At 38.4% G+C, this 26,879-nt stretch overlaps 3 protein-coding genes across 3 annotated transcripts; 1 reads left to right on the forward strand and 2 right to left on the reverse strand.

Moving 5' to 3' along the window:
• Positions 1-377: 377 nt before the first annotated feature.
• On the reverse strand, positions 378-4,622 carry LOC145486832 (uncharacterized). The gene has a single exon (XM_081465549.1). The coding sequence runs from the start codon at positions 4,620-4,622 to the stop codon at positions 378-380; it is 4,245 nt and encodes a 1,414-aa protein (XP_081321675.1).
• Positions 4,623-6,766: 2,144 nt separating this feature from the next.
• On the reverse strand, positions 6,767-17,402 carry LOC145486421 (V-type proton ATPase subunit F-like). Its single transcript, XM_081465084.1, has 5 exons — positions 15,042-17,402; positions 14,874-14,955; positions 9,059-9,141; positions 8,250-8,372; positions 6,767-7,780 (listed from the first exon to the last, which is right to left on the reverse strand). Exons 1-5 carry the CDS (start codon positions 15,102-15,104, stop codon positions 7,751-7,753), a joined length of 381 nt encoding a protein of 126 aa, XP_081321210.1. The 5' UTR covers positions 15,105-17,402; the 3' UTR covers positions 6,767-7,750.
• A 3,347-nt stretch (positions 17,403-20,749) lies between these two features.
• On the forward strand, positions 20,750-24,003 carry LOC145486420 (sodium-dependent phosphate transport protein 2B-like). Its single transcript, XM_081465082.1, has 4 exons — positions 20,750-20,928; positions 21,043-21,172; positions 21,275-21,547; positions 22,256-24,003. Exons 1-4 carry the CDS (start codon positions 20,854-20,856, stop codon positions 23,593-23,595), a joined length of 1,818 nt encoding a protein of 605 aa, XP_081321208.1. The 5' UTR covers positions 20,750-20,853; the 3' UTR covers positions 23,596-24,003.
• Positions 24,004-26,879: the final 2,876 nt, after the last annotated feature.

Consider the following 26,879-nt stretch of genomic DNA (forward strand, 5'->3'; position numbering starts at 1 on the left):
AGCTCCTTGTTAGCAGCCTTAAAAGTTTTTGCATTATCTGACCAAATAATGCTGCACATTCCTCTTCTTGCAATCATCCGTCTAAGAGCAAGGAGAAATCGCTCAGTTGTCATATCACATACCAACTCCAAGTGTATTGCACAGGTAACTGCACATGTAAATAAACAGATATAGACTTTTTCACCACTGTCTTTCAAATACAAAGGACCAGCAAAGTCTAGACCCACATTAGTGAACGGTGGTGCAGGCTTAATTCTGTCTTCAGGAAGTGGTGCCATCTGCTGACCAAAGGGTTTTGTTTGGTAATGGCGACAAATTAGACAGTTCCTTAGTGTCTGACGGACGGTCGATCGTCCCTTGATCACCCAAAATCTCTGTCACAAAAGTGACAAAGTGTGTTCAACTCCAGCATGTAGTTCACGGCTGTGAATATCATCAATTAACAACTTAACAACAGGATGGTTAGAAGGCAGGATAATAGGATGTTTCTCCTCTTCTGGCAACAGTGACTTGTGAATTCTTCCTCCAACACGAAGAAAATGACTAGTCGGACACATAAACGGGTTTAAATTGGCAAGGTTGCTGTCCTTCACTGGACCATGCTGTTTACATGACGCAATTTCTTCAGGAAAACCTGCTTCTTGTACATGAGATATCAACCATTCTTCTGCATTTTGTATCTCTAAACCAGTTAAAGGGCTGTCAATTCTTTCCTCTTCTTTCACTCTTGAGTTGCTAACGAATCTTCTGATCCAAGCAACAGTTCTTAGCAAGCGACTATACTTGCTGAATCTTGTGAAGTCAATAAACGGCTCTTTGGGTTGCACAACACAACTGACACTAGCTTTACTCTTCCTCTCTGGGTTAACAATTTCACTGGAGGGTTTTGACCTTAAATCCTCGGGCCAATCTTTTTCGGACTCTTGCAACCAAGAGGGTCCTTTCCACCACAAATGACTCTCTCGTAACTGACTTGCAGATAAACCTCGGGTAGGTAGATCAGCTGGGTTCTGCGGTCCTGGACAATACCTCCAAACACTGGGATCCAGCAATGACTGAATTTCAATAACACAATTAGCAACAAATGGTTTCCACTGTGAGGCTGCTCCTCTAATCCAGTGTAACGTTGAAGAATTGTCTGTCCAACAAACAATGCGGCTAATGGGACAATCTATTGCACCTTTGACATAGGTGCAAAGTCTAGCAGTAATTACAGCAGCCATCAACTCTAAGCGCGGTAGGGTAATCTTCCTTACAGGAGCCACTCGGGTCTTGGACATCACAAGACTGGTAGATACCCTTCCATCTTCACAAACAACTCTCAGATAAACTGCAGAGGCATAAGCAACTTCTGACGCATCACCAAATGCATGTAGCTCTACTTTGGGGTTCTGACCTAATGGCAAATCAGTGTAACATCTAGAAATTTGAAGGTGTCCAAGTTCAGAAATCTCTTGAACCCACTGATTCCATTTCGATGAGACTTCCATGGGAATTTCCTCATCCCATCCAACACCCTTGGTCCACAAGCTTTGAAGAATTAATTTTGACCTCACTGAAAAGGGTGCGATTAGACCAATCAGATCAAATATCTTTGCTGCTAAAGACGCCACCTTTCTTTTAGTGTACACTGTCTTTGATCTCGACTTAACAATGTCCACATCAATTGTAAAGACAAGGTTGTCAGTAAGTGTATTCCACTTTAATCCTAATGCTTTTGTGATTGGATGTGCTTCTGCTAGATCACTTTCCAGGCTGACAAGACTAACTGCTGCTCTGTCCCTCTCTGGTATGGCCTCCATAAGCTCAGATGAATTGCTTGACCATTTTGTCAAATTAAAGGCAGCTTTCTGCATAAGCTTAGTAGCACTTCGCTGTAATTTCAGCGTTTCCTGCACATTGTCTCTCCCTGAAGCAAAGTCATCAACAAAAGTGTTCCTCAAGATTTCATTTGATGCAACAGGGAATGTTTCTTTACACCTTTTCACATGCTCTTGAATAGTGCCAATGGCAAGAAACGGACTGGAAACAACTCCAAATGTGACCCTTGTCATTCTGTAAATCTTAGGCGTGGCCTTGGGGTCCAAATCTCTCCACAGATACCAGTGTGAATCTCTGTCTTCTTCTTTTAACCGAATCTGCAAGAACATCTTCTCTATGTCACCCATGATACCAACATAATTCTTTCGAAAACGCAGAAGAATTCCGACCAAATCTGGCTGTAATGCTGGGCCTGGCTCTAAGCAGCTGTTCAGAGAGACACCATTGCTATCTTTCGCTGATGCATCAAACACAACTCTTGTCTTGGTTGTCTGCTTGTCTTCCCTGATGATCGCATGATGAGGGAGATAGAACACCGGACGCCCATCTGTTGGTGTAATTTCATCACAAGGTACTTCTTCAGCAACACCGTTCTCAACATACTTGTTAATCGCTTCTCTGTACGATGCAGCTTTCACTGGCTCATGGAGCAGCTTCTTTTCTAGATTGTACAACCTACTTTCTGCTTGCCGGTAATTATCTTTCAATGAAATGCAATCTTCCTTCCATGGTAAGGATACTTCATAGCGACCATCATTGTATGTTAGTGTCTCTTTAAACTTCTTCAAGACCACATCTTCTGCATGAGTAGTAGAAATTGAACTTTCAGCAAGTCTGACACCAATGGACTCCAAATCCCAGAACTTTTGAAGTGTTTCATTCAATTGTTCTTCAACACTAATTTGAACATTCATAGACACAGTGCATTCTTGGCCATGACCACCTGTTGGCCCACAGAAGACCCAACCCAAAGTTGTGCGAACTGCAACTGGCTCACAGGAACCCCCTCTTACAATGTCTCTTGTCACAAAGGAATAATAGAAATCCAAGCCAATAAGCACATCAATCTCTTGTTCCTCTCTAGGGAATTCTTCAGGAAATGCTATGTTTCGAAGGTGACACCATCTTGTTGGATGAATATCCACAGCTTCAGCTGGCCGGCATATTACTGGTGTAGTAAGTGCCTCAATACATTGAGGCTGTCCAGATTTGTCAATAGGTGCCACAGTAAACGCAGTTCTCTTCCGCAAAGTGCTCTTGGTGGCCTCTCCACCAAATCCAGAAACAGCAATTTTGACACTCTTCCCATCAAGACCAAGCTCATCAATTACACTCTGCCGAACAAACAACGTTTGAGAACCAGGATCAAAGAAACATCTCACAACTTTTGAACACCCATTTGATCCACACAAAATAGCTGGTATGGTCTGCAGGATCACTTTTCCACCTGAGCTCACTGCAACAGAATTTGCCACAACTGAGGATGGCAAAGCAGGACCTGAAGATGAGGGTAGTAATTCCGGGGCTGATTCCACCTTGACTTCTTCCAAGGGAGGACAAGCTGAATCCTGATGCAGGAGACTGTGATGTCTACCTTGGCAATGCTTGCATGGAGGTTTCTGGCACACTTCGGCTCTATGACCAGGTTCAAGGCATCGGAAACACAGGCCTTTAGACGTTGCTTTTCTGAATCTTTCTTTCACAGGTAATGACAGAAAAGTGACACATGACTTCAAACCATGGTTTTTGTAGCAAATGACACACTTGCCCTCTTGCATTGCCGCACATAATGCAGAGGTGGATAATTTTTGTGACCGGTTAAACTTGAAACGGTTTTCACGATTTCCAAGATTTTCCTTTGCTGGAGCTTTGGAATCAAGAGAAGGAGGCTGTGAAGACTCTTTAGCTCTTATCAATTGCTCCAAGAAAGTAAACAGTATTTTCACTTCCACACAGTCCTGTTTAGCTTTCTCCTCATTAAGCTCCAATTCCCATTTTTCCACAACTTTTTTTGGCAGCTTGTCAACTATTAGAGGCACAAGAACTGGAGCCAAAGTTTCAGAATTAAACTTTTCACCAAAGGACTCAACAGAGCGAACGTGACCTATCACTTCATCGTAGAATTTACGCATGGAGGTTGCATCATCAGAGCTCAAACGTGGCAAATGGATCAAGGATCTTACATGTGCATCAAGTATTAACCTTGCATGCCCGAATCTTTCCTTCAAGATTTCCAAAACTGGCTTGTAATTCGCTTGTACCACTGCAAAACCTTTCACCGCTTCAGCAGCCGAACCCTTTAGCGATCTCATCAAGTACTCTAATTTTTGGACATCTGCCAACGACGGATTGTCAACCACTGAAACTTTTATCGACTGATAATAGGGTTGCCAGCTCAAAACATTTCCGTCAAAGGTTGGTAGATTAATCTTGGGTAGCTTAACTTGTACTTGAGAGGACGACTGGGATACGGGTGGATTGCTTCCTAACAATTGTACTTCGGGAACTTGTTTACTTGCCAAATAACTTGTCATTTTGGCCATGCTTTCAATTACACGCGCTTCGTATTCATTATGGCTCTCACATTCCGCCTCGATCTCTTCATCCTCTAACATTGTGCACATCGTGGCTTGCACTTCCTGCAAGTCACTCCACTTACTTGCGACATTATCTTTCAACACTTGAACTCGTGCATAATTATCTTGTTGTGACAGGGCTTCGTCGATTAACTTCAACGTGTCTGTGACAGATTTTCTCAGGAATTTTCTCTTTTTCTTGATAGCTTCTAAATCTTTCGACATTTTGAAAGACCACAAATTTTACTAACCTCATATAATCGCAACAATTACAGGTCTGCACATTCACAGAAGTTCCTCTCGTTCAAAGTGCTGATGCAATACACATGTGGTTTGTTTGGCGCCAAATCGCCGATATGCGAAAACCAACTTCTTCGCAGTAATAAACGGATCCAACTCTCCTTTTGCTCGACCAATCGTCGAAACTGTTTCTCCAAATCCAATATCCGGCTCGAAGGACCATGAAAATGAACGATTTATTCCATAAACGCAACAAAATTTATAACAATATTCATCTGCTCTTCGACCCGAACGTCCAGCTCACGTTTCCTTTTTTACAACATGTCATCACTCGGACCTAGTCTCCACTCGGTAAATAGGCGACGCGCCTTACACAAAATGAACACAAAATTTCAGTTCGGAGCACTCATAGTTATGGGTTTATTTATATAATTATTTATCTTAAAAGGTTGTCAGGGATTCACTTGACCATAGAATTAAAGGATGATGTATATGTTAGTTAAAGTGCATAAGATGTTTAGTGATGAACAGGGTGAAGAGAATGGGTAACCCAGTAGTTTCATCATTGCATAAGAAATAGTCTGTGTGATAACAGCCAGGGTCTCTGTGTAATAAAGAGTAACTTACAGTAAGAGGGATCTTTCTAAAGGTTCACCTATCTTGTTTGATTTACGTGTTAAAATATACAGTCGAACCCCACTATTTCGAACTCTGGGGAAACAAAAAATAGTTTGAAATAGCCAATAGTGAATGACTGAAGAGCAGTTCCAAGGGAAATTGTTTTGAGCTCAAAATAACGGGGAATTCGAAATAATCGAGTTCAAATAAGTGCAGTCTAACTGCACTTCACAATGGTCTCATAGTCTGAACTGATTTTCTGAGACAAACAATGCAGATGTACATTTTGTAAAAGAAGCTCAAGTAAGTTCTGTTACAGCATCTTGTTTTTGTGTTAAATGCATTAAATGGAACCAGTTATTCCTGGAAAGCAACATTCTTTCTAAACAACCCCACCAAACAGACAAAATTTTATGGCATATCAATACCCATCCCACCCCTGAAAATGACCAAGCAATCAAATTTTAGTCTTACTAAAATTTCTTTGATTTTCTCAGATTAATAAATTTCATTGCAAATGACATATTCTTTTTGAACTCAATAAAACACTTATTTCATATTGTACATAACACTAACAATGGATCAGTTACAACTTTAAATCATTCAGACTCATAACCAGATCATCCTTGTACTGCTCGTACATTTAATACTTTTAATGCTGTCTTACGCCAGGTTCATACGTCGCATTTCTGCCGCATCGAATTCAATTCAACGAATTAAATTCGACAGAAATTCAACATCTGAATTGGCTGCCGCATTTCTGCCGCATGTTCGACTGGTCTTGTCGCATTATCCGACAGAAATGCGACACTGATTCAGACGTCGAATTTCTGCCGTCTCGAATCTAATGCATACATTATGTTAATGTATTGAGCATGCATAAATGTTTTCCTGCCAAAGAAAAAGAAGAAACTTGGCCGTTCTCGACCCGATGCAACCTGAACATATTGCAACACATACTGCTCCGTTGTCAGCCTTCCCCTTCTTGTTCCATTGGCGGACAAGTTTTAGAAAAATTAAAGTCCTTCGTCGCTCAATATTTTCGTCTGCTATATTGAATACTCTACGTTTAAAACATTTTCCGCTTGCCAACATACCCGACAGTATAAATTCTGAATTAAGTACGACACAAGTGCAACATATGAATCCACAGTCGCATTTCTGCCGCACTTAATTGAATTGAATTTGACACGGCAGAAATGCGACGTATGAACTGGGCCTTATTGCAACTAATCTATTTCAGTTGATTTCCATTTCAATAGAAATTTATACAACAGGTGAAATTATCCTTGGATTTTGATTGGTTCATACAATACTTATGATCATTTGAAGGACATTTATAGATGATATCATTATCACTTTTTGTATTTGCCAAGTGTCTGTTCAGTAATTGACCACATAAGATTCAAAACAGGGTAAGAACAAGTTCTTACCACATTTTGACATCACATGTAATCAGTTACTGAACAGACGGCCGCAACATGGATTGACAACAGACAAATTTTTCCAAATAAAATAAGACCACGTTTTTATTTGCATTGTTATTAAATTAAAATTTTGGGACTGTTTATTATTCCCCAAATAATGACTAAAACTGCTGACTAAATGTATATGAGCAGTCCTGTAAATTCAGAACATGAATATTAATAATATTATTATGATTGGAACCCCACTAGCACAACTGCCAAGGGGTCACCGAATTATGGTTATATCAAGGAGGTGTCGGTGTTATATGCAAAGGGAGTTAAATGGAAAAAAAGTAGGTATATTACAAAGGTGGGACACTACTGTGCTCGCTTTGGAATGTAACTATAATAATTGCTGCATAATTTTCAGAAAAAAAGGTGCCACACAACTTTGCTTGTTTAGCTAGTCTATATCAATCGGCATTATTTCCAATTCAAGATTTAATTCCCTCCAACATGAACCATGTCTGGGTAAAGGAGCTCTAGCACACCGCAACAGCAAGGAGAACATCAATAAACAAAACACAACTATAAGCTTTTATAAGCTGTCCTCTGCAAAACAGTTCAAAATTGTGTAATTACCAAATTTGCATGACACATCATTTCTCATTGGAATTGAATACAAGCTTAAAACATTTAGTCTGGGCTAGTTCTTCAAACAACAGACAAATTGAAAATGGGGGATAATTGCCAGACTCTCGAGGAAAATAAAATTACAACTTTTCAATGGATATAGCTGTCTTTGGAGTTCCTGTCCTAATTGCTGAAGGTCCCTCTTTATTCAAACTAGCCGATTTTGCTAAAGCTAAGGTTGTACCAACCATATGCCTTGACTAGCTAGATGTAATTTACAATATCTCATTTTTTGGAATTTTTCCCTCATTAAATAAGTCTGAATTGTTGTTTCAGTCTATCAAATTTGTAATTATACTACAGTTTAATTTAATTACATAACAATGCAGATCTGCAAAAAATGTTATAATGAACCTTGTAAATTTGTAATTTGGTTGCAGTTAGTAGCTGTGGACTCTACTTGAAGTCGTCTGCACTGAATAGTCCCTGAAAACAAATGTAACAGAAATGTTGAAAATATTATTAAATGAATTGAATTCCATTATTGTATAAACCTTAGTGACCAAACTATGTGGAAAATATTTAAAACCTTCGCTTTTTTCCACAAATTTGGATTGCAGCTTCCACATGAAAATTTTTGAACAAAATAAATTTCCCTGGATTTGTAATACAAAGCATTGCGTTTGTGTTTACACCAGTCTTTGGGTAATGGTATTTTGTAATTCATTTGGTGACGTGGATATGCCTGTCATTTGATCAAAGATATGCCATAATCATTTTAATATGATTCAAGTTTCCAATAGTAATGGTTTTAGAGTAACAAGCTGCAACCCATGGCTGCTATAATGGTATCTGCGCAATAATCCACTGGGGCTCAGAAACAAGACAGTGTATGTTAACGTATTATCATAGCACATTTAGGAAAGTTAAATACGAAAAATATATCATTAATTACCTTTGCTCTCCTTAAAATTGAGTCCTTGGATGGATCATAAGGATGTTCCTTGGATGGTATCTCAAGAATGGCTGGGATAGCCTTGTCATAATTATCAAGTATATGTCGGATCTCCTCCGCAATCTGAACAACAACAAAAAATCATGATAATTTCCTACAGAGCAATTGACATTACAGCTTAAATGTATTGTTTCCCATTAATCCTACTTTTTCTGTTATTTGCAGACAAAATATTTATGGTCCTTATAACTTCATTGCGAGAAATTTCCCATTAAATCGTGGACATTTTCTTTTCTTGATAACATTTTAGAATTATGACTTTCATTATTGTCATTGGCTCTGAGTTCTAAATTAATAGAAAATTTTTGTTAAGTTAACCAAAATTTAAGGTATGATAAAATTCTACACATGAACAAATTCCTAGGGAGTTTCTAAGTTTAGATTGTCATTTTAACAATATCACAAACAGGAACTAATGACAATATGGGGAAGAATCTCACTCTTGATATTCACTAGAAATATCAGTGAACTTCACTGATAATCCCATTGATTAGTATAATATCACGAATGCCATATGCTTTTTGGCTGGGCTACTCACTATCTATTCAGTTGTAGATAGTGAGTAACGAGCCCAATAGTGAGCCGTTGTTTTTAAATCAAAATGGTGGCCAATTGTTTGTGTTAACAACGTGTCTGTGAAGAGGAATGACTATGACATACCAAAACAATTAGATCAAAAATGTCTCATAATATAACAATATCATTATATAAGGAAATAATTATTGTTGAAAAAAATACCCTGCACCTACATTTTGATTTATCAATAGAATGGCAATATCACTTCTACTAGTAAAGTGCAAGAAAGCTTCTTCAAGTTCACTCACTGATGTTTCTGCAAAACAAAATATAATTCAATTCCATCTTACACAAGTAAAATAACAAAATGATAAAACCATTAACAATTACAAGAATGACACTTATGTCTTAGAATATACCAGACCAACACCAATTTATTGAATGCAATCTATCCCATTCCAAACGTTAAAGATATTGATTTCCTTTATTACTATTACTTGTCTGTTCGCAAATTCAGTGGCATTTTACTATTAGATCTTGATAATTTCTAAATCCAAATATATTCTAAGATTCTCAACTTAAACCAATCCAAAGCTATTCTTTTTCTTTCTTTGAGGCATAGGAAACATTAACCACCATGCAAAATTTTGAATTGTCAATACTTTGAGATTTATAATAATTATGAAGTTTATGATGTTGAACAAGAACATGTTTTTAAACTGACACAAAAATGGATACTTCTGTCATTTTTGAGTTAGTTTTTCATAAAAAAAATACCTCTTAGTCAGCGCGTCGGGTGCGTTATGGACGGGTCAATGGATGAGTGAGTGAGTGAGTAAGAGATGTATGTATGTCACTCCAATCAGATTGGATCTACTATAAACAGCCAATCAAATTTCTTGTTGTAAAGGTAAATGGTGTGTGAGAAGATTTGATCCCGATGGAGTTCAGAACGGCCATATTTATTCTTCTATTAAAGAGGAGGAAGTATTCATATATTGGGTTTACTTCAACATTTTTTGTGGGTTAGGCTGAGAATTTTCGTTATGAACAAGATGAGCCTTGAGTTTTCAAACAGTTTGTGAGTTAGTAGTATGCAAATGGACTGATTTTCATTCATAGTTACAAAGGTAACTTGATACTTTTGTTTTTCACAAGGACTAAATTCAATTAGAGGTCACGAATCGTCACTTCTAGTTCTTAGGACATGTTTTAGAGGAGACGAGACTATTTAGATTTGAAAGAGTTCTAACGTTTACAACAGTAAGTGCAGGTAACGATTGTTTTGTTCTTGTTGCATGCAAATATAACGAGATAGTTTTATTTTTTAGTTACAAAGGGTAATTTGACACTCTTGTTTTTCACAAGGGAGTAAATTCAATTAGAGCTGATGAATCGTCACCACTCTTTCCCACGAGATGTTTGCTATCTTTAGTTACCAATGGTAACTTGACACTTTTGTTTTTTATATGGGAGTAAATTCAATTAGAGCTGACAAGTTATCGGCTATTGTTTCAAGGTGACATTCATTTCAGTGCAATATTTTTAAAGGTAAAAAGTATGAAAACTGCTCAAATGTTCTTTGAAGACTGTGTGGCACCAAGTTAAAGTGCAACTTAATTAAATCACACTTTCAACGTGTCAGAGAGGTTTTTTTTCTCTTTTTTTCTATTTTCAGTGAAGTAGCATTGTGTTGTGTTGTGTTGTGTTGTGTAAAAAGGGTAAACTTACGACTTGTATAAAATGCGAAAAGGTCTCTTATTTAACTTGAGTATTTTTGAGCAAAAATTCCTCTTGGGGGTTAAAAGGGCTACATGATCAGTGAGTGAGGGAGTTATGCATGTGCGTGTGTCACACCAATCACAGTGTGGGTTGTATCAAAGAACGAATCAAATTGCCTGTTAGAATATAAGATGGTATCTGCATTAATCTGGAGACGTGTCAGATTACCGTAGTTTGTTCAGTCAAACATTTTATGGCTTACTATTCAGCTATCTTACCATGAGCAATGTAACATTGCATGTAGGTCATAAATTCCCAGTTTCTTTCTTGCTGTACATCGCAACCAAAAAAACTTGTCAAATTAACCAAATCAATACTGTAAACAGCTCCCTGAATACTCCTATCTCCGACACTTCACAAAAAAAAACACTCTTGCACAACTTGCGTTTTTTAATTCTTACAATTGATCTGAAGATAATTAAGAAGTGATATTCTAAAGAGCTTTGAAATAAAAGCTAATGATTTAGAGACTGTCTTGGGTGACTGAAATACATTTTCAATCGACTAAAACTAAAGAGAAAATGGAGAAATAAAAATCTATGCTTATTATGATCAGAAATCAAACACCGTCATTGAGATTCAGAAGGTAGAATTGGTAACCAGAGAGTTTCTTAATTTCTGTTCTTAATAATACTTATTAGGTTACTAAAAGCCTTACAAAACTTCAGTTTTGATGAAACAACTTTTTCTGCCTGTTCTACCACTCATTAAATTCATAGTATTGTTTAAGCAACCAAACAGGTCTTGTGACGTTACAACAAGTTCTTTGATAATTTACAGCATTGATTCATATCCTAATTGGCCTAATTGGTCATATTTCTTTTTTTCTAATAGTTTAAATTACTAATTACTAAGCATGGTAGGTGGGTTTGCATGATATACAATAAACTTCCCAAAGTAACAACCCTTGTTACTTTTGGCATTAACAGCCTTTGGGGCTCATTACTTTCGGGGGGTTGTCGCTTTTGAAGGGTCGTTACTTTCAGACAGCAAAAAATGTTATATTAAGTTGTTACGACCGGGCTCTTCTTCCAGTTTATATCTATTTTGCTGCCACATGGGTAAATTCTTTACAATGTATGTCTAAACTGTGTTGTCAGTGGTTGACAGGAAAGCTAGTCAGCAGATACCATAAAATGTTTGTACTTCATGATGCCCTGCTATGTTAGTCTGCTGTAACAATATCTCAGTGCGCTGGTTGAGTTTTCAATTTAAATTTGAAGAAACGTTCCTTTTAATACGCTCCTGTTGAAAATGATATTCATTTGGATCAAACTTTCCTATATTACATTCTTATTACTTGATGAAAATTCTACAAGAAAGTTTTGTTTTAGCACGGCGCAACATTAACTGATGTATGCAAATGAATATATGAAAGATCATATTTGTGAACTACACTGGTATCACAAAGGTCATGAGTTCGAATCCTGTTCAGGCCTGAATTTTTTTTTCCAGGCTTTAATTTCACAACTGCTTAAGTTGTGTATGTAACTGCGATGATCAATCATTTCTTCATATCTTTCTCCACAGTTCACCGATATGATCTGTCATATATTCATTTGAATTCTTCATTGTCTAATGGTATATTAAAATCTCACAAAGTGACCAGGGGCCTGTTTCTAGAAAGCCCCGGAAACTTTTCAGCCCCGTAAAGCCATTTTTAGTCCATCTGTATCTAAGAACAGAGAAGTGTATGCTTGAAACTTCTTGTATAAAGGGAACTTATCTTCATATTAAGAATATGTGAGTAAAACAGCTCTCGAATCGTAAGGTTTGAGATTTCGCTATGGCTTCACAGGCCCGAAAAGTTTCTGCGGCTTTCGAGAAACAGGCCCCAGCTCCTAGTTGGCTTGATAGTTGATAGCTTGATATTTGATAGTTCAGGCTTTAATTTCACAACTGCTTAAATTGTGTATGTAACTGCAATGATCAATCATTTCTTCATTAACTGATGTAGCAGGAATTGACATTTCAAAGCGCCTTGTGGCATAAGCAATGAGTTCCCTTGTAGTAGAGTGCCTTAAATCAAGTTACCATATTTAACTTTCACCTGACTATTGACTGTAAAAATAAATATTCAACTATTCAACTTGGGTCTCACTATTTTCGGGGAGGTGGGGTGGTTGGGGGTGGGATTGCTACTTTCAGAGGGCTCGCTACTTTAGGGACATATTAGGGGACACAAGTTTTTGATGTTACTTTCAGGGGGTCGCTACTTTCAGGGCATCCTTACTTTCCAAAGTTTATGTTAAGTATAAAGGCAATTGACAAGTAGAACTCAAAACAGCAATGAAAAAACTGGATTTCAAAGTGAATTTTATTAGCAAACTACAAGAACTTTTGTATCCCCTCAATGTGATTCTAATAATCCGCATAATTTTGGATGATAAAATTCTACCGAAATTTTAGGTTGGAGTCAGTATGATTCCTTCTTGGGATTCCTACTATGGCATAGTATCAATATTTATCATATGGCTAGCTTAGTACGCGGGTAAGACAAACCAAATCCTGAGCTGTGATTGGCTACCCAAGCAGGCAAGATGAGGCTATCTTGCCTACTCTGGACTACCCCAAAGCCACATAATAAATCCTTTATTGACCAAGCTTGTTCAGTCAAGATGGCTGGATATCGGTCTTATTCTTTTTTTGCAAGTTTATAGACCTCAACTCCATCTCAGTCCATAAACATGCAAAAAAAGAACTTGGCCAATAACCAGCCATCTCAATATATCAATCAGTGATAAAATATATCGAAGGGAACACTCAGTGTAACAAGGTACTGCAAAGTATTCCAAGGTCACATCAAGTTTAAAAAGAGCTCTTATCACAAATATTGCTGCCTTGTAAGTTGCCAGTGCCTTGCAAATTTTTAAAGAAATTTCTCTGACATGAGAAGAAATCTCAAGCTCTTGCAAATAGCTCAGTTGGTAGAACACTGCACCAGTATCACTGAGGTCCCAGGTTAAAATCTAACCTACAAGCATAGCGAAAATCTTTTTCCAACAGTTTAAATATGCAATATTTCACATGTTGACTTGCTTATCAATTCAACCATCTGTATAATTATAGCTTTTAAAAAATTGTAGCCATCTGTCTTACCCTTGAGAAGAGAAGAGGGAGCAAAGTTGGATGATTAGAATGAACAAGAAGATTGCATGAAGGCGATACAAAATATAAATGAAAGAGTGAACTTATATTTGATTATTTTTCAATGTATAAGCAGCACATGGCATATCTAACAAAAGATCTTGAGTTGTAATGCATATCACATAGAGGTGGCAAGTGTCAGGCTATGAATCATGCAGCCCTTTTTGATAAAAAAAAAAAAAGCACCTAATTGGTTTCAAAGTAATTCTACTCTGCATCAATCATAGAAAAAAAACAGTAAAAACCTTACATCCAGGTTTTGTGCCCTAAGTAGACAAGTACTGATGAAAATGTATAAACAAAAGCTACTTTGCAAACTGTAATACCTTGAGATAACATGCAATAACTTGTGACACCTTGTGACAAATTGTGAATTACACTTTGATATTTCGCCACCTTCGGATGTTTTCCCACATCTCGCAATGTCTTGTTAAATTACTTTGATACCTTGCTACACCTTCTGATGTTTTGCTATAACTTGCAGCACTTTGTTTACTTCGATACCATGTGATGCCTTGTGACACCTTCTGATATTTTGCTATATTTTGCGATACTTTCTAACGTCACATGATAACTTGTGATCAGTCCTTGATACTTAGTGCTACCCTGAGAGGTTCTCCCAAACCTTGTGATACTTTGTGAATCTAGACAATTTTTATGTGTCCATCGATAATAATTTCCATCCATCATAATTTTAAGACTATTGCTCTTGCAGCCATTAAATCTTTTGTATAATGTATATCCAGACGTCCTCACTTGTCTCGACGAGATTATACTTAATCTATTTTATCTTATCTTTTACTAACTTATAATTTTTATTGTATACATACATATTGTAATTATTTATTACGTGCTTTTATTATGTTATTTTAAACTCCTAGTATAGTTCCACTGTTTAAGGAGTATACTTATTAAAGATTATTAAAGATCGATAGCAACGATTGAGCGATGTTTTTTGTCTCGATGTTGACCTCACCGAGTGATCTAGAATCACAAGTTGTAAAAACCATTGAAGCCCTAGTCCTCAAATCGACCGTCAACAGAAAATGGTTACTCCCTGAATTAGTTTAACGATCGGTCCTAAGGGAGGACATCCTTAAGTTATTCTATTTTTTTTACCTTTGGTTACAACTAGGAAATTCTTTTGTCTCTTGCCGTTGATTTCTCCTATTCCACCCAGTAAAAAGCCAGTGCAAGTGTCCTTAAAAAGAAAAAAAACAAAAACAAACAAAATTATTCTTATATAACTGCCATTTTAGGATGAAAAATGGGCCATTAACTGCTTACTTCGTCTCCGATCACTGCGACAAGTCTACCCTTCGCACCCGCAGAAATACCTGAATGCGCCATCTTGGAATCTTACTAGGAGATACTTCATGTATGGTATGTGTTGGAGACTGTGCTGGATGTCGTGCGATGAACGCGCTGGATCATTTTACGGTAGTCCGCTGATTCGCTAGACAAAGTCCTCTTTACGTATGAAAGGAAACGAAAGGAGGAGAAAGCTGAAGAATACTTTCGTAGCCATTTCTTTAATTTTTATCTGGGCTATTTTCTATGATAAGGTTTCCCATATGCACGGGTAGAATACATTTCTGACTTTGCAATGAAGAAGGTCCTGAAGCCTCAAGGACCTAAAGTAATGGGGTGGGGGAGGAATATAAAATCCCATCTTCCAGCAGAAACTTTGCCTCTAGTGCATTTATTTCAAGAAATCCCAGTGCATGGAAATTCAGGGCACAAGCGTTCCATAGACGCAGAGGATGTGCTGCTTTCATTAGCCTACGAAAGCATGCGGGTTTTTTGGCTCTTGTCTCAAGCGCCGAGAAAACCTGAAAAGAATGCTCTCGCAGGCTATGCGATCAGGCGTTCTTTTTTCGCCAAGCGAGGGATGGGGGAAAAAAACTTACACTATCAAGCATATGTCGTAAACGCTGGCAAAAAAAATATATCGATACTTCGCAATAATTTTCTAGAAGTGCTCAAAATTGAAAATTGCCCGAAAATTATGGTGGGGCTCACTCAATCTCGGATTTTTTTTCCTTACTATTACCTTGGAAATTTTGATTACCCCAGGAAATGCATTAAAATGAACTTCAACTTATTCGAAATAAGTGGTGTCCCACATTGATCCGATTAATTAAGGGAAGAGCGGTGAAACTCAGTGTTATTGAAAATACTAGATATGTTTCAGAAAAGAAATGTATCAGGTTCATTATTGATCAATAGTAAGCCATGAAGGAAAATTTGACTACTGTATACAGCCGACTTTTCACCGTGGAAGATCCTGAAGTAATGTGGAGCCCAGGGGGGTGGGGGGGACTGCAAAACTAGCCAAAAACAGAAGAAGCTAAAAACAACACTAGCCGTATGTTCAAGGCTAATAACATGATTCAGGCTTTATCGATGGCAGTTTGGCTCCAAAATTACTTCAACTAAGAATATTCACCGGAGTATTTTCAGCCCAAAATCGGCAGAGAAATCTATAAAAAGAGTGTAGCAAAGTAGCGGAACACGTTGATTCTATGGTGTGTTGAAATGTTAGACCAATAAATTCCGGCGATATTTCTACGGCCTTTACGCTTACCGTGTACTTTGTCCTGAAACAGAATCTGCTCTGTTGATATCACCATATATGTAATTGATAAGTGTACTTGACATAACCTGCCCGTGGGGTCAATTAAGTGCTTTCGTCTCAAAATATAAATGGACCCACAACTGATCACACAGTAACAAAACCTGAGCGTCGGGTATTCCTACGACTTCTAAGGGCTTGGGGAGGCGGAGAATATTACTTTTTCCTTTCCTTCTTTTTTCCTCCCTCCCACCATGCATGAACCTTCCAAAAGCTTAGTGCTCGGGCTACAACTTCTCCGTAAAAATACGCCAGCGTTCTATAGCCTTGCGTTACTTTTTGATGCACAACTATCGATAAGAAATACAATCACTAGAATTTTTTTTTTTCGGCCCAACAAGCCATAGGAACAAACTTTTTCGTGAGAGCCTTTGAAAATGCAAGATCCTCTGGAAACATCCAAAAAATTGAAATCTTCTCAATGGTCATTTTTTTGTATTCCGATAACATAACTTCACACACGTTCAAACTCCTACATCGGAAATGTTTTTCGTCTCCCACAAGACAGTCGCGATTTCATTCTATCGTAGGTTTCGCTTGGTTTCGCTGACGTGAAACAATCTGATTTGTGTTGCGTAATATCGTACGATTCTGAAAAGGGCTTTGAAGCCCTAAAACAGCCGTAGTTTCTAAACAATCAGTTTTGGACTCGTTTGGCGACAAGAGTACAACACAAATTGCTTCGTGCAAATCAAACCTAGAATTGTTTGACAAGTTCTCACACTACTGGGCGAATTAGAATTGTGCGTCTTTCAGTTACCACCGTAACACAGGCCGGACCGTAACGAGAAGCTTTATTGAAAGCTATTTACCCAGGCAATTTACACGCGATCTGTATGGCACAACAGAGGTCTCTATCACAATCCGGTAAGGCGAGCCATCACGAGAGGTTAAAGTCTGAAGTACCCTGTACTGAGTCTGAAGTCTGATAAGGATCTCCTTGGTCTTACTCTGAAATGTAATACTGGAATATTTCCAACCGGAAGATATTAAAAAAAATCTATACAAGTGCTGATCAACAATCGGAAACAAAGTCAACAACAGCTATGTGTTGAGCCATTTTGCGTCATCAGTAACGTAGATAAACAGCTGAAACGCTATTACGCTGTAGTCTTCTCACGTAGAAATTCCTGCAAAACTAACTTGTAAAATTAAATTTCTAAAACGAGTTCAGAACCTTGCGTTTATAAAAATTTAATTAGAATTATGAAAGTTGACGGACATGCTATCATGATAACATCATGGATAAATCTCAATGCAGTGTTTAGCATTAGTCATTCGCCTTTCGTGATGTGCCCATCATGACTCAATCTTTATCGGCCTGTTCAGGAACTTCTTGTGGATGTAATAAATAAACACGGGAGCCAGGAATTGTGTGCCGGGAATTCGATAATCGGCACGTTAGTATATTTGTAACATATCGCGGCGTGATTATGGTCGAACGACACGATACCGGCCTCTACCGACAAGTTCATGTACGAGTAAATAAACCAAGAGATAATGTATGACATTTAAATGACAAAGCAAAAGAGCATTAAACATGTCAGAGTCGGATGAGCATTGTAAAATCATGCCCGTTGATTCACATGCTTTGAAAATCTCGGTCTACGCACTAAACTGGAATCGGGTGCATGGTTCTAAAATCTGAAGGGTTGATTCGTAAAAGTCGCGTATTTGCAAATTGCAGCCCTGCTGGAGTCCTGCTGGATCGATCTGTTTTCTTTATTTCTTGCCCTGCCTCTTGCAAGTGTAAAATCTCTTCTCTTGACCCACAATACATGACTTAGGATTAAGAGAAAAGTTTAAGAGTCTTTTTCAGAGTCTTCTATTGCTACATTTCGAGACATTTGGTCGCTGTGTTCAGAATTTTTCCCAGTCGTGTTAATTTGATTCAAAGTTCGGGGAAAGAAAATTCTCGGGCTCCATTCAGGCGTCGAATACCTTGCAAGGTAATGAACACTTTCAATAGTGGTTTTACCGGAAACCCTGTAAGGACTCAAATAAAATGTCATCGAAAATATCTATATATCGGTGATAAACTGGCATAACCGCCTCCAATATAAGTATAGTATGGTATTGCCATTTCTTTCAGTCTCAATGCATTGTTTTCAGTACCTCATGGTTTGTGGTTCTGAATAGTGAATTCAAGTACATTACCAATGGTACTACAACCCAGCTAGACCCCACTAAAATTTTGCTGACGTGATTCGTTTCAGTCAAACTTGCTCCAAATTCCTACTAAAGAAATATTAGCCACAATTCTTCCAGAAAACCATGGAGCACTGCGTGACAATTGATAAATAATTACATGGCGGATCAAACTGAATAACGTTAACAAGTCTGCTCTACCAGCGTGTCTAATATCGAGTCAGTTCGCTTTCTCTGCAGATTTATTTAAAAATATTACGTATCTACTAGCTTCTCTGGGGTAGTTTTATTGAAGCAGCACTCCAGTACCGTAACAGCATGGGGTAAAGCGACTGATTTCTTTGATTTTTCTTTTTTTCATTTCATTGTCTTCATGTCTTGTTGTATTAATCATTTATGCAATTTTTACGCTTTTACACACGGATTGATTTACACTATTAGCTACTGTTTCAGCCGTCTCACTCGCTTTACATGGGATTCCCAAGTGAGTCAAACTCGTTCCTCTCCAACCTAGCTAACCATGTTTTGTCTGAGAACTTTATCGCAACTGTTCCGCAGTCAGTCTTGATCAATAATCAATACCAGTGAAATACAACAATCCACATCCAGTCTTCACCGGCTTCATCGCAAGAGTATATCCTACGAATACGCACGGGATATTCCCGGTGCGATCCATCCGGTGTGTAATCATTACATGCATTCTACAAATGTTCAAGCGGCCATTACATTGCTTAAACTCATAAAGGCGACCTTAGGACGTGTGGAACATGTTGAAGTGCCTTAGTTATCACTTTCAGATAGCCTTAACGCAGAGTCAAAGTTTATTTTATTTAAACTTGACGGTTTGTTACTTGTTGGATCGTGTTGGATTGTTGTAGTTACACAATATTGATCCTGGCAAATACAAGTGAGGTTATTGCCAACGCGATAAGTGTTTGCCTTCGGATTTTATTCTTTACATTATCCAAAGAAAACTTTATCTCTCGGCACGGCAATAAATCGTTGGCATAAATCTCAGGGAGGAAGAGCATGAAATAACGGACAAAAACACGTCCTATTCCATTGTATTGTTTGAAAGAAGTATTTTAAATACTTCTTCCAAAAAACGAGAGTGCAATGATACAAAATTGAAGTTGTTTGATTGCATTCCATGAATTAAGCCATGCGTGACACACGCAATCGATGCACGTTTCATCAAGAACGAAAAAGGGAACGTGACCACAAAATCTCGAAAGGAGCAAAAATCCTGAACGTTTTCGCTAGTTATGACCCTATTACTTTTCAACACTTCAACAGAGATAACCTATAACCAGTGATCGTGTTCTTCTGGGCAGCCGATCGGTACGTGATCTGTCGTAATGAAATCTTTATCAGGAGGTTTCCTGTTTTCCTCGTATAAAAACGTGCGAAGAACACACGGTCGAGCGTGAATGGTGAAACGTCACCTATTTTTCATGTGACAGCAGACATGACTGGGGTAAATTTCATAGCGTGCGTCCCTTTCTCCCTCCCCGCTTCCCTCCCCGCTTCCCTCCTCGTTTCACGCCTGCTACTCTGCCCAAGTTAAAATTTCAACACTATCCGGTCATTTTTACTATTCATATGTCCCACTTCAGGACAAAAGATGACCAAAAGAGTCGCTGCATTAGAGAGTCTACTAATTCAGATGTCTCTAATATAGCGGGAAAATTACTTCAGAGGCACGCTTCAAGCTATGGTTTGTTAGTTTGAAGCTACGAAAACACCAATAACATTAACAGAAGTGGCCAGATGTCTACTATCGATAGCTGATCGGTCGATCCAAGATGCACTATACAGTTCATCTTCCCTGTAGTTTAGCCAGATAGAATGAGTAAAGAGGATGAGAAACGACCAAATAACATTTTCCGACAACTTGCTACAGACCTGTTATGAATTGCCATCTTGAATATCGCATCTATCTTAATCTAAGAATTCCTCGTTACGATTCATATTGCGAGTAACGTTTTGTCCTTTTCTCGGTTTATTGTCCGTAAATGGCGTCTGAGATGAAACAGACTCCAAAGTGAAAGAGGTGAAAGGACGGGAAAACGGAAAATTATTTGTTCTGAACGAACAGGCTACACGTGTACGAACTGAGAGGAGTACAGCTTCCGGCCAATCCAAAGTCCAGTTTTGGCACGTGGGACTATCATGTCAATGGCTCGGATCATTCACAGTGACCAATCAAAGGCGAGATTATGACGTATCTCGAAGATGATTGGTTTACAGGTGTCAGGTGGGCTGAAGCTTCAATAAAACTCCTAACACTTCAGAAATTCGGTCAGTTCACCTAAGATGGCGGACCTGTTAACAAGTTCTTCCAAATTGGTTGGTGTGGAAATGGAAAATCGCGGGCAAGAGAATTTGCCGGTAGGTCTCAAGTTTCACATGCACGCTTTTTCTGGCTTTTAAGTGTGATTAGTTTCAAAAGTTTTTCGCTGTCTTGAAATCCTGTTAGAATCTCATTGATCATTTCATTCTCAGAGCCACAACAAGGCATTTTTGCCGGCGGAGGAAGAGGCGGGAACTCAACCGCCACACGAGGACGAAATCAGTGAAGAATTTGATCCATGGGCTTTGCCAGAACTTCAGGATCTTGGACCAAAGTGGTCTGGTACGATTTCGTATTACTGTTTGTTGTCATTTTATGATCTTTTTTAATTTCGGCAAATTTCCCGCTTCTTACAGTATCCTTTTTTTTTTGGCGGGCCCACAGAACTTGACGGTCGTGGAAAAGTGAAACGAGTCGCTCTTTCCGTTGGCAAAGTACTCCTTCTTCTTGCTCTTCTCTACCTGTTCATCTGCTCGCTGGACTTTCTCAGTAGTGCCTTCCGATTGCTGGGTGGAAAAGCGGCTGGCGAAGCATTTGCTTCAAACAAGATCTTGTCCAACCCCGTTGCCGGCTTGATGATCGGCATCTTGGCAACCGTTCTTGTCCAGAGTTCTTCCACTACAACTTCCATCGTCGTTTCAATGGTCGCTGCTGGGAGTAAGTTTTATTAGTTATCTTTGTGAACAATTTATGATTTGACAACCGACTCCATCTACTGGATCCTATTTGCTTATTTACAAATTCTGTTCTGTGGACCTGAATTGTCAAATAAAGTTGTGTGTATGTAAATAAGTCGAGTTTTAACCTCTCTAAGGGTTGATCTTAAGTTCACCTGTAACGCTATTTTCCCTTCGTAAAGAATGTTATTCAAACCTGGACACATTCAACGTGATGTGTAACCAAAGCAAAACAAAAAGAAAAATGTGTTAACCTTTAGGGAAGTGCTGTGCTTAATTAAGCTAAATATATGAAATAATACTGGACTGATAATATTATAGGCCTGCACTTTTCCTAATAGCGTCATTTACGTAACATGTGACCTGAGCCATAAACATTCAAGTAGCAACCTATATTTAAATCTTTGAATTGTATTTCGTCCACATGTTTGGAATAGTTTGCCACCTAACATGACTCTACAAAATTGATCTGGAAAACAGTGGTTCTGATGAGCACAATTTTTTTTTTTTATTAAAATTTACATTTAGACATTTGTACTTTGTATGTTTGGTTTCGTGTAAATTCTGAGGGTAAATTTAGTATTGGTGGAGGCAAGACAACATATCTCCAGCAGACCTTCTATTCAAAGTGCCTTGTAGTGCACATTATCAAAGTAAAGAGAGTTTAATGTATTGTGTATCTTTGCAGTTTTGCAGGTGGAACCTGCTATTCCAATAGTAATGGGTGCCAACATTGGAACGTCAGTCACCAACACCATAGTCTCCCTGGCACAAGCTGCTGAACGAAATGAGTTCCGTCGTGCCTTTGCTGGAGCAACTGTTCATGACATATTTAACTGGTTGTCTGTGATCATATTTCTGCCTTTAGAAGTCATCACGCACTACTTATTGCATCTAACTGGGGAGATCATTAAGAGACTTCCACTCACCCAAAAGAAAGGAACCAACCAAAAGTTACTGAAAGTGATCACCGAGCCCTTTACCAAGCTTATCATTCAGTTAGACAAAAAGATTATTGAGAAGATTGCACTTGGAGATGAGTCAGCTGAGTCAATGTCACTCATCAAACACTGCAAAGAGGAGAGAACTGAAACAGTTAATAAAACTGTGGTAAACGCTACCCTTAACATGACCAACTATGTGCTTGTGAATGAGACGATTGAAGAAGAAGTCAAATGCAATTTTCTCTTCAGTCGCACCCCACTTAACGACACAGAGATTGGCATCATATTGCTGGTACTCTCCATCGGCCTGCTGTGCATCTGCCTTGTCAGCATTGTAAAGACCCTGCATTCCATGCTGCGTGGTCAAATGGCCAAAATCATCAAGAAGACTGTCAATGCTGATTTTCCTGGACCATTCCGACATCTGACTGGTTACTTGGCTATCCTAGTTGGTGCTGGATTAACTATGTTGGTCCAGTCCAGTTCCATCTTCACATCAGCACTTACACCTCTTATTGGAGTTGGAGTGGTGTCTCTTGAAAGAGCCTTCCCATTGACCCTGGGTGCTAACATTGGAACGACTGCTACAGGTGTTCTGGCTGCCCTGGCCAGTTCATCAAATTTGGACAAAGCTCTTCAGATAGCCTTCTGCCATCTGTTCTTCAACATATCCGGTATCCTTGTGTGGTATCCTATTCCTTATCTGCGAAAAGTACCCATCAGTTTTGCAAAGACCCTCGGCAACAAAACTGCTGACTACCGATGGTTTGCCATAGCTTACCTGGTGTTTGGGTTCTTCCTGCTTCCGGCAGCTGTGTTTGGCTTGTCCTTGGCTGGTTGGCAGATTCTCCTTGGTGTTGCAGCTCCCCTCCTGCTTCTCTTCTTGTTTATTGTTATCGTTAATATCCTTCAGAGGAAAGCCCCTGGTCATTTACCAGAAGTGTTGCACGACTGGGAGTGGCTGCCCAAGTGGACACGATCTTTAGAGCCCCATGATCGTGTATTTACCAAAGTCACTGAGTTGAGCAAGCTTTGTCGCTCAGATAGGGCCAAGGGGACCTCCAACTTGGAGTCCCGTGTATAATAGACCTCCTTATCTCTATTTACTTATTTAGGAGCTCTGTGAGTTAACAATGTGCAGTGTGTTATTATAGTTCTCGCAAGTTCTCAGTACCGGTTATACCCCTTCCCTCTAATTGATAATCACTCCCTTTTTGTGAACCTTTATCAAGTTGCTACAAAGTACTACTGAGAGCTCTGTGATGTGCATTGGCCATGCAATTCTCCCAAGTAATACCAGTAAGGAGAGTAGGCAGTGTGCACAAAGATGTCATTTTTTGATAACCACTGTAGTATGATTATACTATATTTGTAATGCTACATGTACGATCTTTTGAGAGTGAAATTTTTTAATGATAAAAGGCAAATCATTGAAAAAAAAATAGTGACATTTTAGTGCAAGCTGCCTATTTTTATTTTAACAATCTATAGACCATTTCATTACTCCCTTTCACCTTAAGAATTGTGTTTCATGTGTATATGATCTTAATGGTTTTAAAGTTTTGTACTGCTACAGGTAATGGTTTAGGTGCATCTTAGTTCTTTAACAGCACACTGTAAACCCTATTTTCACCCAAGGGAAACAACAGCTACTGAGATAGTAACAAAATGACCTGGATTAACAGCAATGTTTTGACTTCAGTGCGCTTACTTTGGTCCTTTGCAGTTTCCAATTTGTTGATATCTTTTGGTGCAAATGGGGTTAACAGGATAATGACACCCTATGAATTGTTATGTATATTGTGTCTAAAGTTTAATAAAACATGCATCTTGCTTTCTTTGTAAGGTAAGTTTGATATTTATAGATATTAATTTAAAGTTACATTGTATTAATGTTTGTTATGGCAATAAACAAGTAAATGGATCGACTTAAATTGAGTCCATTTTTTTGGTTTGCTCTATGATTCATCTGATCATTGTTTGTTTCATTTTCCAGGTTCTTCAACTTTCCGGAAAGCTAACTGGTTGAAAATCAAACAAATTTGTTTATTAAAACAACACAGCAAGTGTAAAAAGAAACAATTTTCTGAAAGAAAAAAAACAGTGCCTCACCAACTGAGGTGTAATAAATGACTAAGGAAGTTTGCTAAGGAGACAACATTTGGATTTTTAAACATTCTCAAAGCAAAGAGACTTGAATACTACTTCAAAATTTATCATGCGAACTTAAGGTATGATGATCTTATCATTCAATTTTTTCTCTTTGTTCATCAGTCCTTTTAATAAAACTGATTTCACTGAGTGCTTTGTCAAAATATTTTTGTCTTGCCGAAATGCATTGCTTACCAGATCAAAACAATGAACTGCTTTGAATTTGACAATCATGGTGCAGAGCTTTCAAATCTACAGGCTTTCTATCATAAAGTGTTTTCTCTTGAGTGTTGACGGAAGTTCATATTTGTCTTGGTTTTGATTGTATTGAAGAACTTGCGCCACTTTGACATTCATTCGGAAGTAAAAACAATAGTAACTTTGCACGTTTTCCAGTGCCTCCATCAGTGACATTTGCTTTAAGGTTCAAGTGGCTCACTGGATTATCCAAACCCTTTCTGATTGACCAGGGTGATCGTATTAGTTGGGTATTTGACACAGTTGAAAATTGCTTTGCTAGCCTTCTGTTCTGTTACGGTGGATTACATCAGTTGGTTACTTAACCATGTCTACTTCCTCTGAGATATCTCTAAAAGTCACTACACCGGTTACCTTTGATGGGTTTTAACTTGACAATGTTAAACATTAAATTCTTGTATCAAATTTTGTCTAGGCGTGACAAGTGTGTCATCCTTTTAACTAACGTCCTTCAAAGGTTCGGTTGTGTGATCTTTGCATCCGATTTGAAAACGGGATGAAAAGGTTTTGAGATTTGTCTTGAAATATGCACAAAAATTTCGATACTAGTATGTGATAAGATTTTGTTGCACCTGCCACTTTGAATTACTATTTTGAATTCCTTCTCCAAAACATTCATGTCCCATGGCATGGTCAGACAACCAATTGATAAGACATGCCTGTATCACTTCCATCTGAAACATTCTGTCTGAAAATCATGTTCTTGCCATTTGCGCATGCATTCTGCACCTGAAGTAGTCCTTGTCAAGTTCATGGGCACTTAAGCTGTTCTATGTTTTGAGCTGGTACAGTATCTGATCCCTGCCAAATGTTCCTAGATATTAAGTACACATATTAGAATGAGTGAGTAACAGTTTGTAGAATGGAAACACCAGAGCTAGTACTACAGGGTAGCTACAGGTCAGGAAATGGTCAGGTTAGAAAAAGGTTGAGGAGTGTGGCAAAAATGGCATTTTGAAGAAAAGTAGGGAAAATAGGAATTATTGTAACACTGATTTATTGCTGTGTAAGGGTGAAAGGAACACTTCAGGTCACTGTAAGCTAATCATCATTGTGTTGGTTCCAAGCTATCCTCTGGGAGAATAGGGCCATCTTTGTGATCCTAGTGGTCAAATAAATAGGCAGGAAAAATGGTTAAAGGGTAGCTTTGAGCCCACTATTATATCGGAGGGTTTCTTTAAATTTGGTTGGGGAATTTTTTTAAGACAAGTTCAGAACTTTTCAGTGAAAGCTTGCTTTTTGTGGCTTTCCCTTTCCCCCTATACAAAACCTGCACACAGGAGTGGAAGACATTCTGGTAACCCCTTCTGATTTACTTCTTGTGTTAATGAAAGTTCCAGGAACTGAGCTCTGGGTCTCTGGTTGTTGTCAACACTAAGCCATTTCAGAGGGACTGTTTGATCATAGTCAATAGGGAGCAATGGTTATGAAGCCTGACAAAGGTCTTTATATACTTCTGTACAAACTTTTGCCCTTAACCGTGAACCAAAGCTAAAAAGACAATAGTTGTTTCCATTTGACAGAGGGATTAACCAATAGAAAATATTCCCAAATATAACAATTGTCATCTTTGTTTCCTCCTTGCATAACCATCTCCCTTTGGTAACTATAGGTTGATTAAACAGTAAGAGATAAGGAAATAGCTTCTTCCATTTGATTGATTACTTCAAATATTAAAACAAACTGCCAGAACTTAATTTTTCAATATATCACTGGGCTTTCTGTCAGTTTAATTCCAACCCGTTGGAGGGGGGGTACCCCTTATATGGGCTTAATATGGTATGTACGGCCCAAAATTAGTGTTTGAGCGAATTTGGTCTGAAAAATTATGTGGTTTGAAATGGGGTATCGATTTTTTGGGGGTCTAGGTCAAGGTTCAGGCCCCACATCCCTACCAAAAACGGTTTTTGGGAGTTCCCCCGCCCCCCTTCATCCGGGCTTGGAAGGAATCAAAACTAA

The sequence above is a fragment of the Orbicella franksi genome, chromosome 5, assembly GCF_964199315.1.
Source record: "Orbicella franksi chromosome 5, jaOrbFran1.1, whole genome shotgun sequence".
Lineage (NCBI taxonomy): Eukaryota > Metazoa > Cnidaria > Anthozoa > Scleractinia > Merulinidae > Orbicella > Orbicella franksi.

What these genes read in the sequence shown, in the direction of transcription:
- LOC145486832 (XM_081465549.1), bottom strand. Translation starts at nt 4,622, where the DNA reads ATGTCGAAAGATTTAGAAGCTATCAAGAAAAAGAGAAAATTCCTGAGA.
- LOC145486420 (XM_081465082.1), top strand. Translation starts at nt 20,854, where the DNA reads ATGGCGGACCTGTTAACAAGTTCTTCCAAATTGGTTGGTGTGGAAATG. An exon ending in TCTTGGACCAAAGTGGTCTG is followed by an intron (nt 21,173 to 21,274) that starts GTACGATTTCGT and finishes GCGGGCCCACAG; the next exon opens with AACTTGACGGTCGTGGAAAA. An exon ending in TTCAATGGTCGCTGCTGGGA is followed by an intron (nt 21,548 to 22,255) that starts GTAAGTTTTATT and finishes GTATCTTTGCAG; the next exon opens with TTTTGCAGGTGGAACCTGCT.
- LOC145486421 (XM_081465084.1), bottom strand. Translation starts at nt 15,104, where the DNA reads ATGGCGCATTCAGGTATTTCTGCGGGTGCGAAGGGTAGACTTGTCGCA. An exon ending in TTTCCTAGTTGTAACCAAAG is followed by an intron (nt 9,142 to 14,873) that starts GTAAAAAAAATA and finishes TTTGTTTTGCAG; the next exon opens with AAACATCAGTGAGTGAACTT. An exon ending in TTCTATTGATAAATCAAAAT is followed by an intron (nt 8,373 to 9,058) that starts GTAGGTGCAGGG and finishes GTTGTTGTTCAG; the next exon opens with ATTGCGGAGGAGATCCGACA.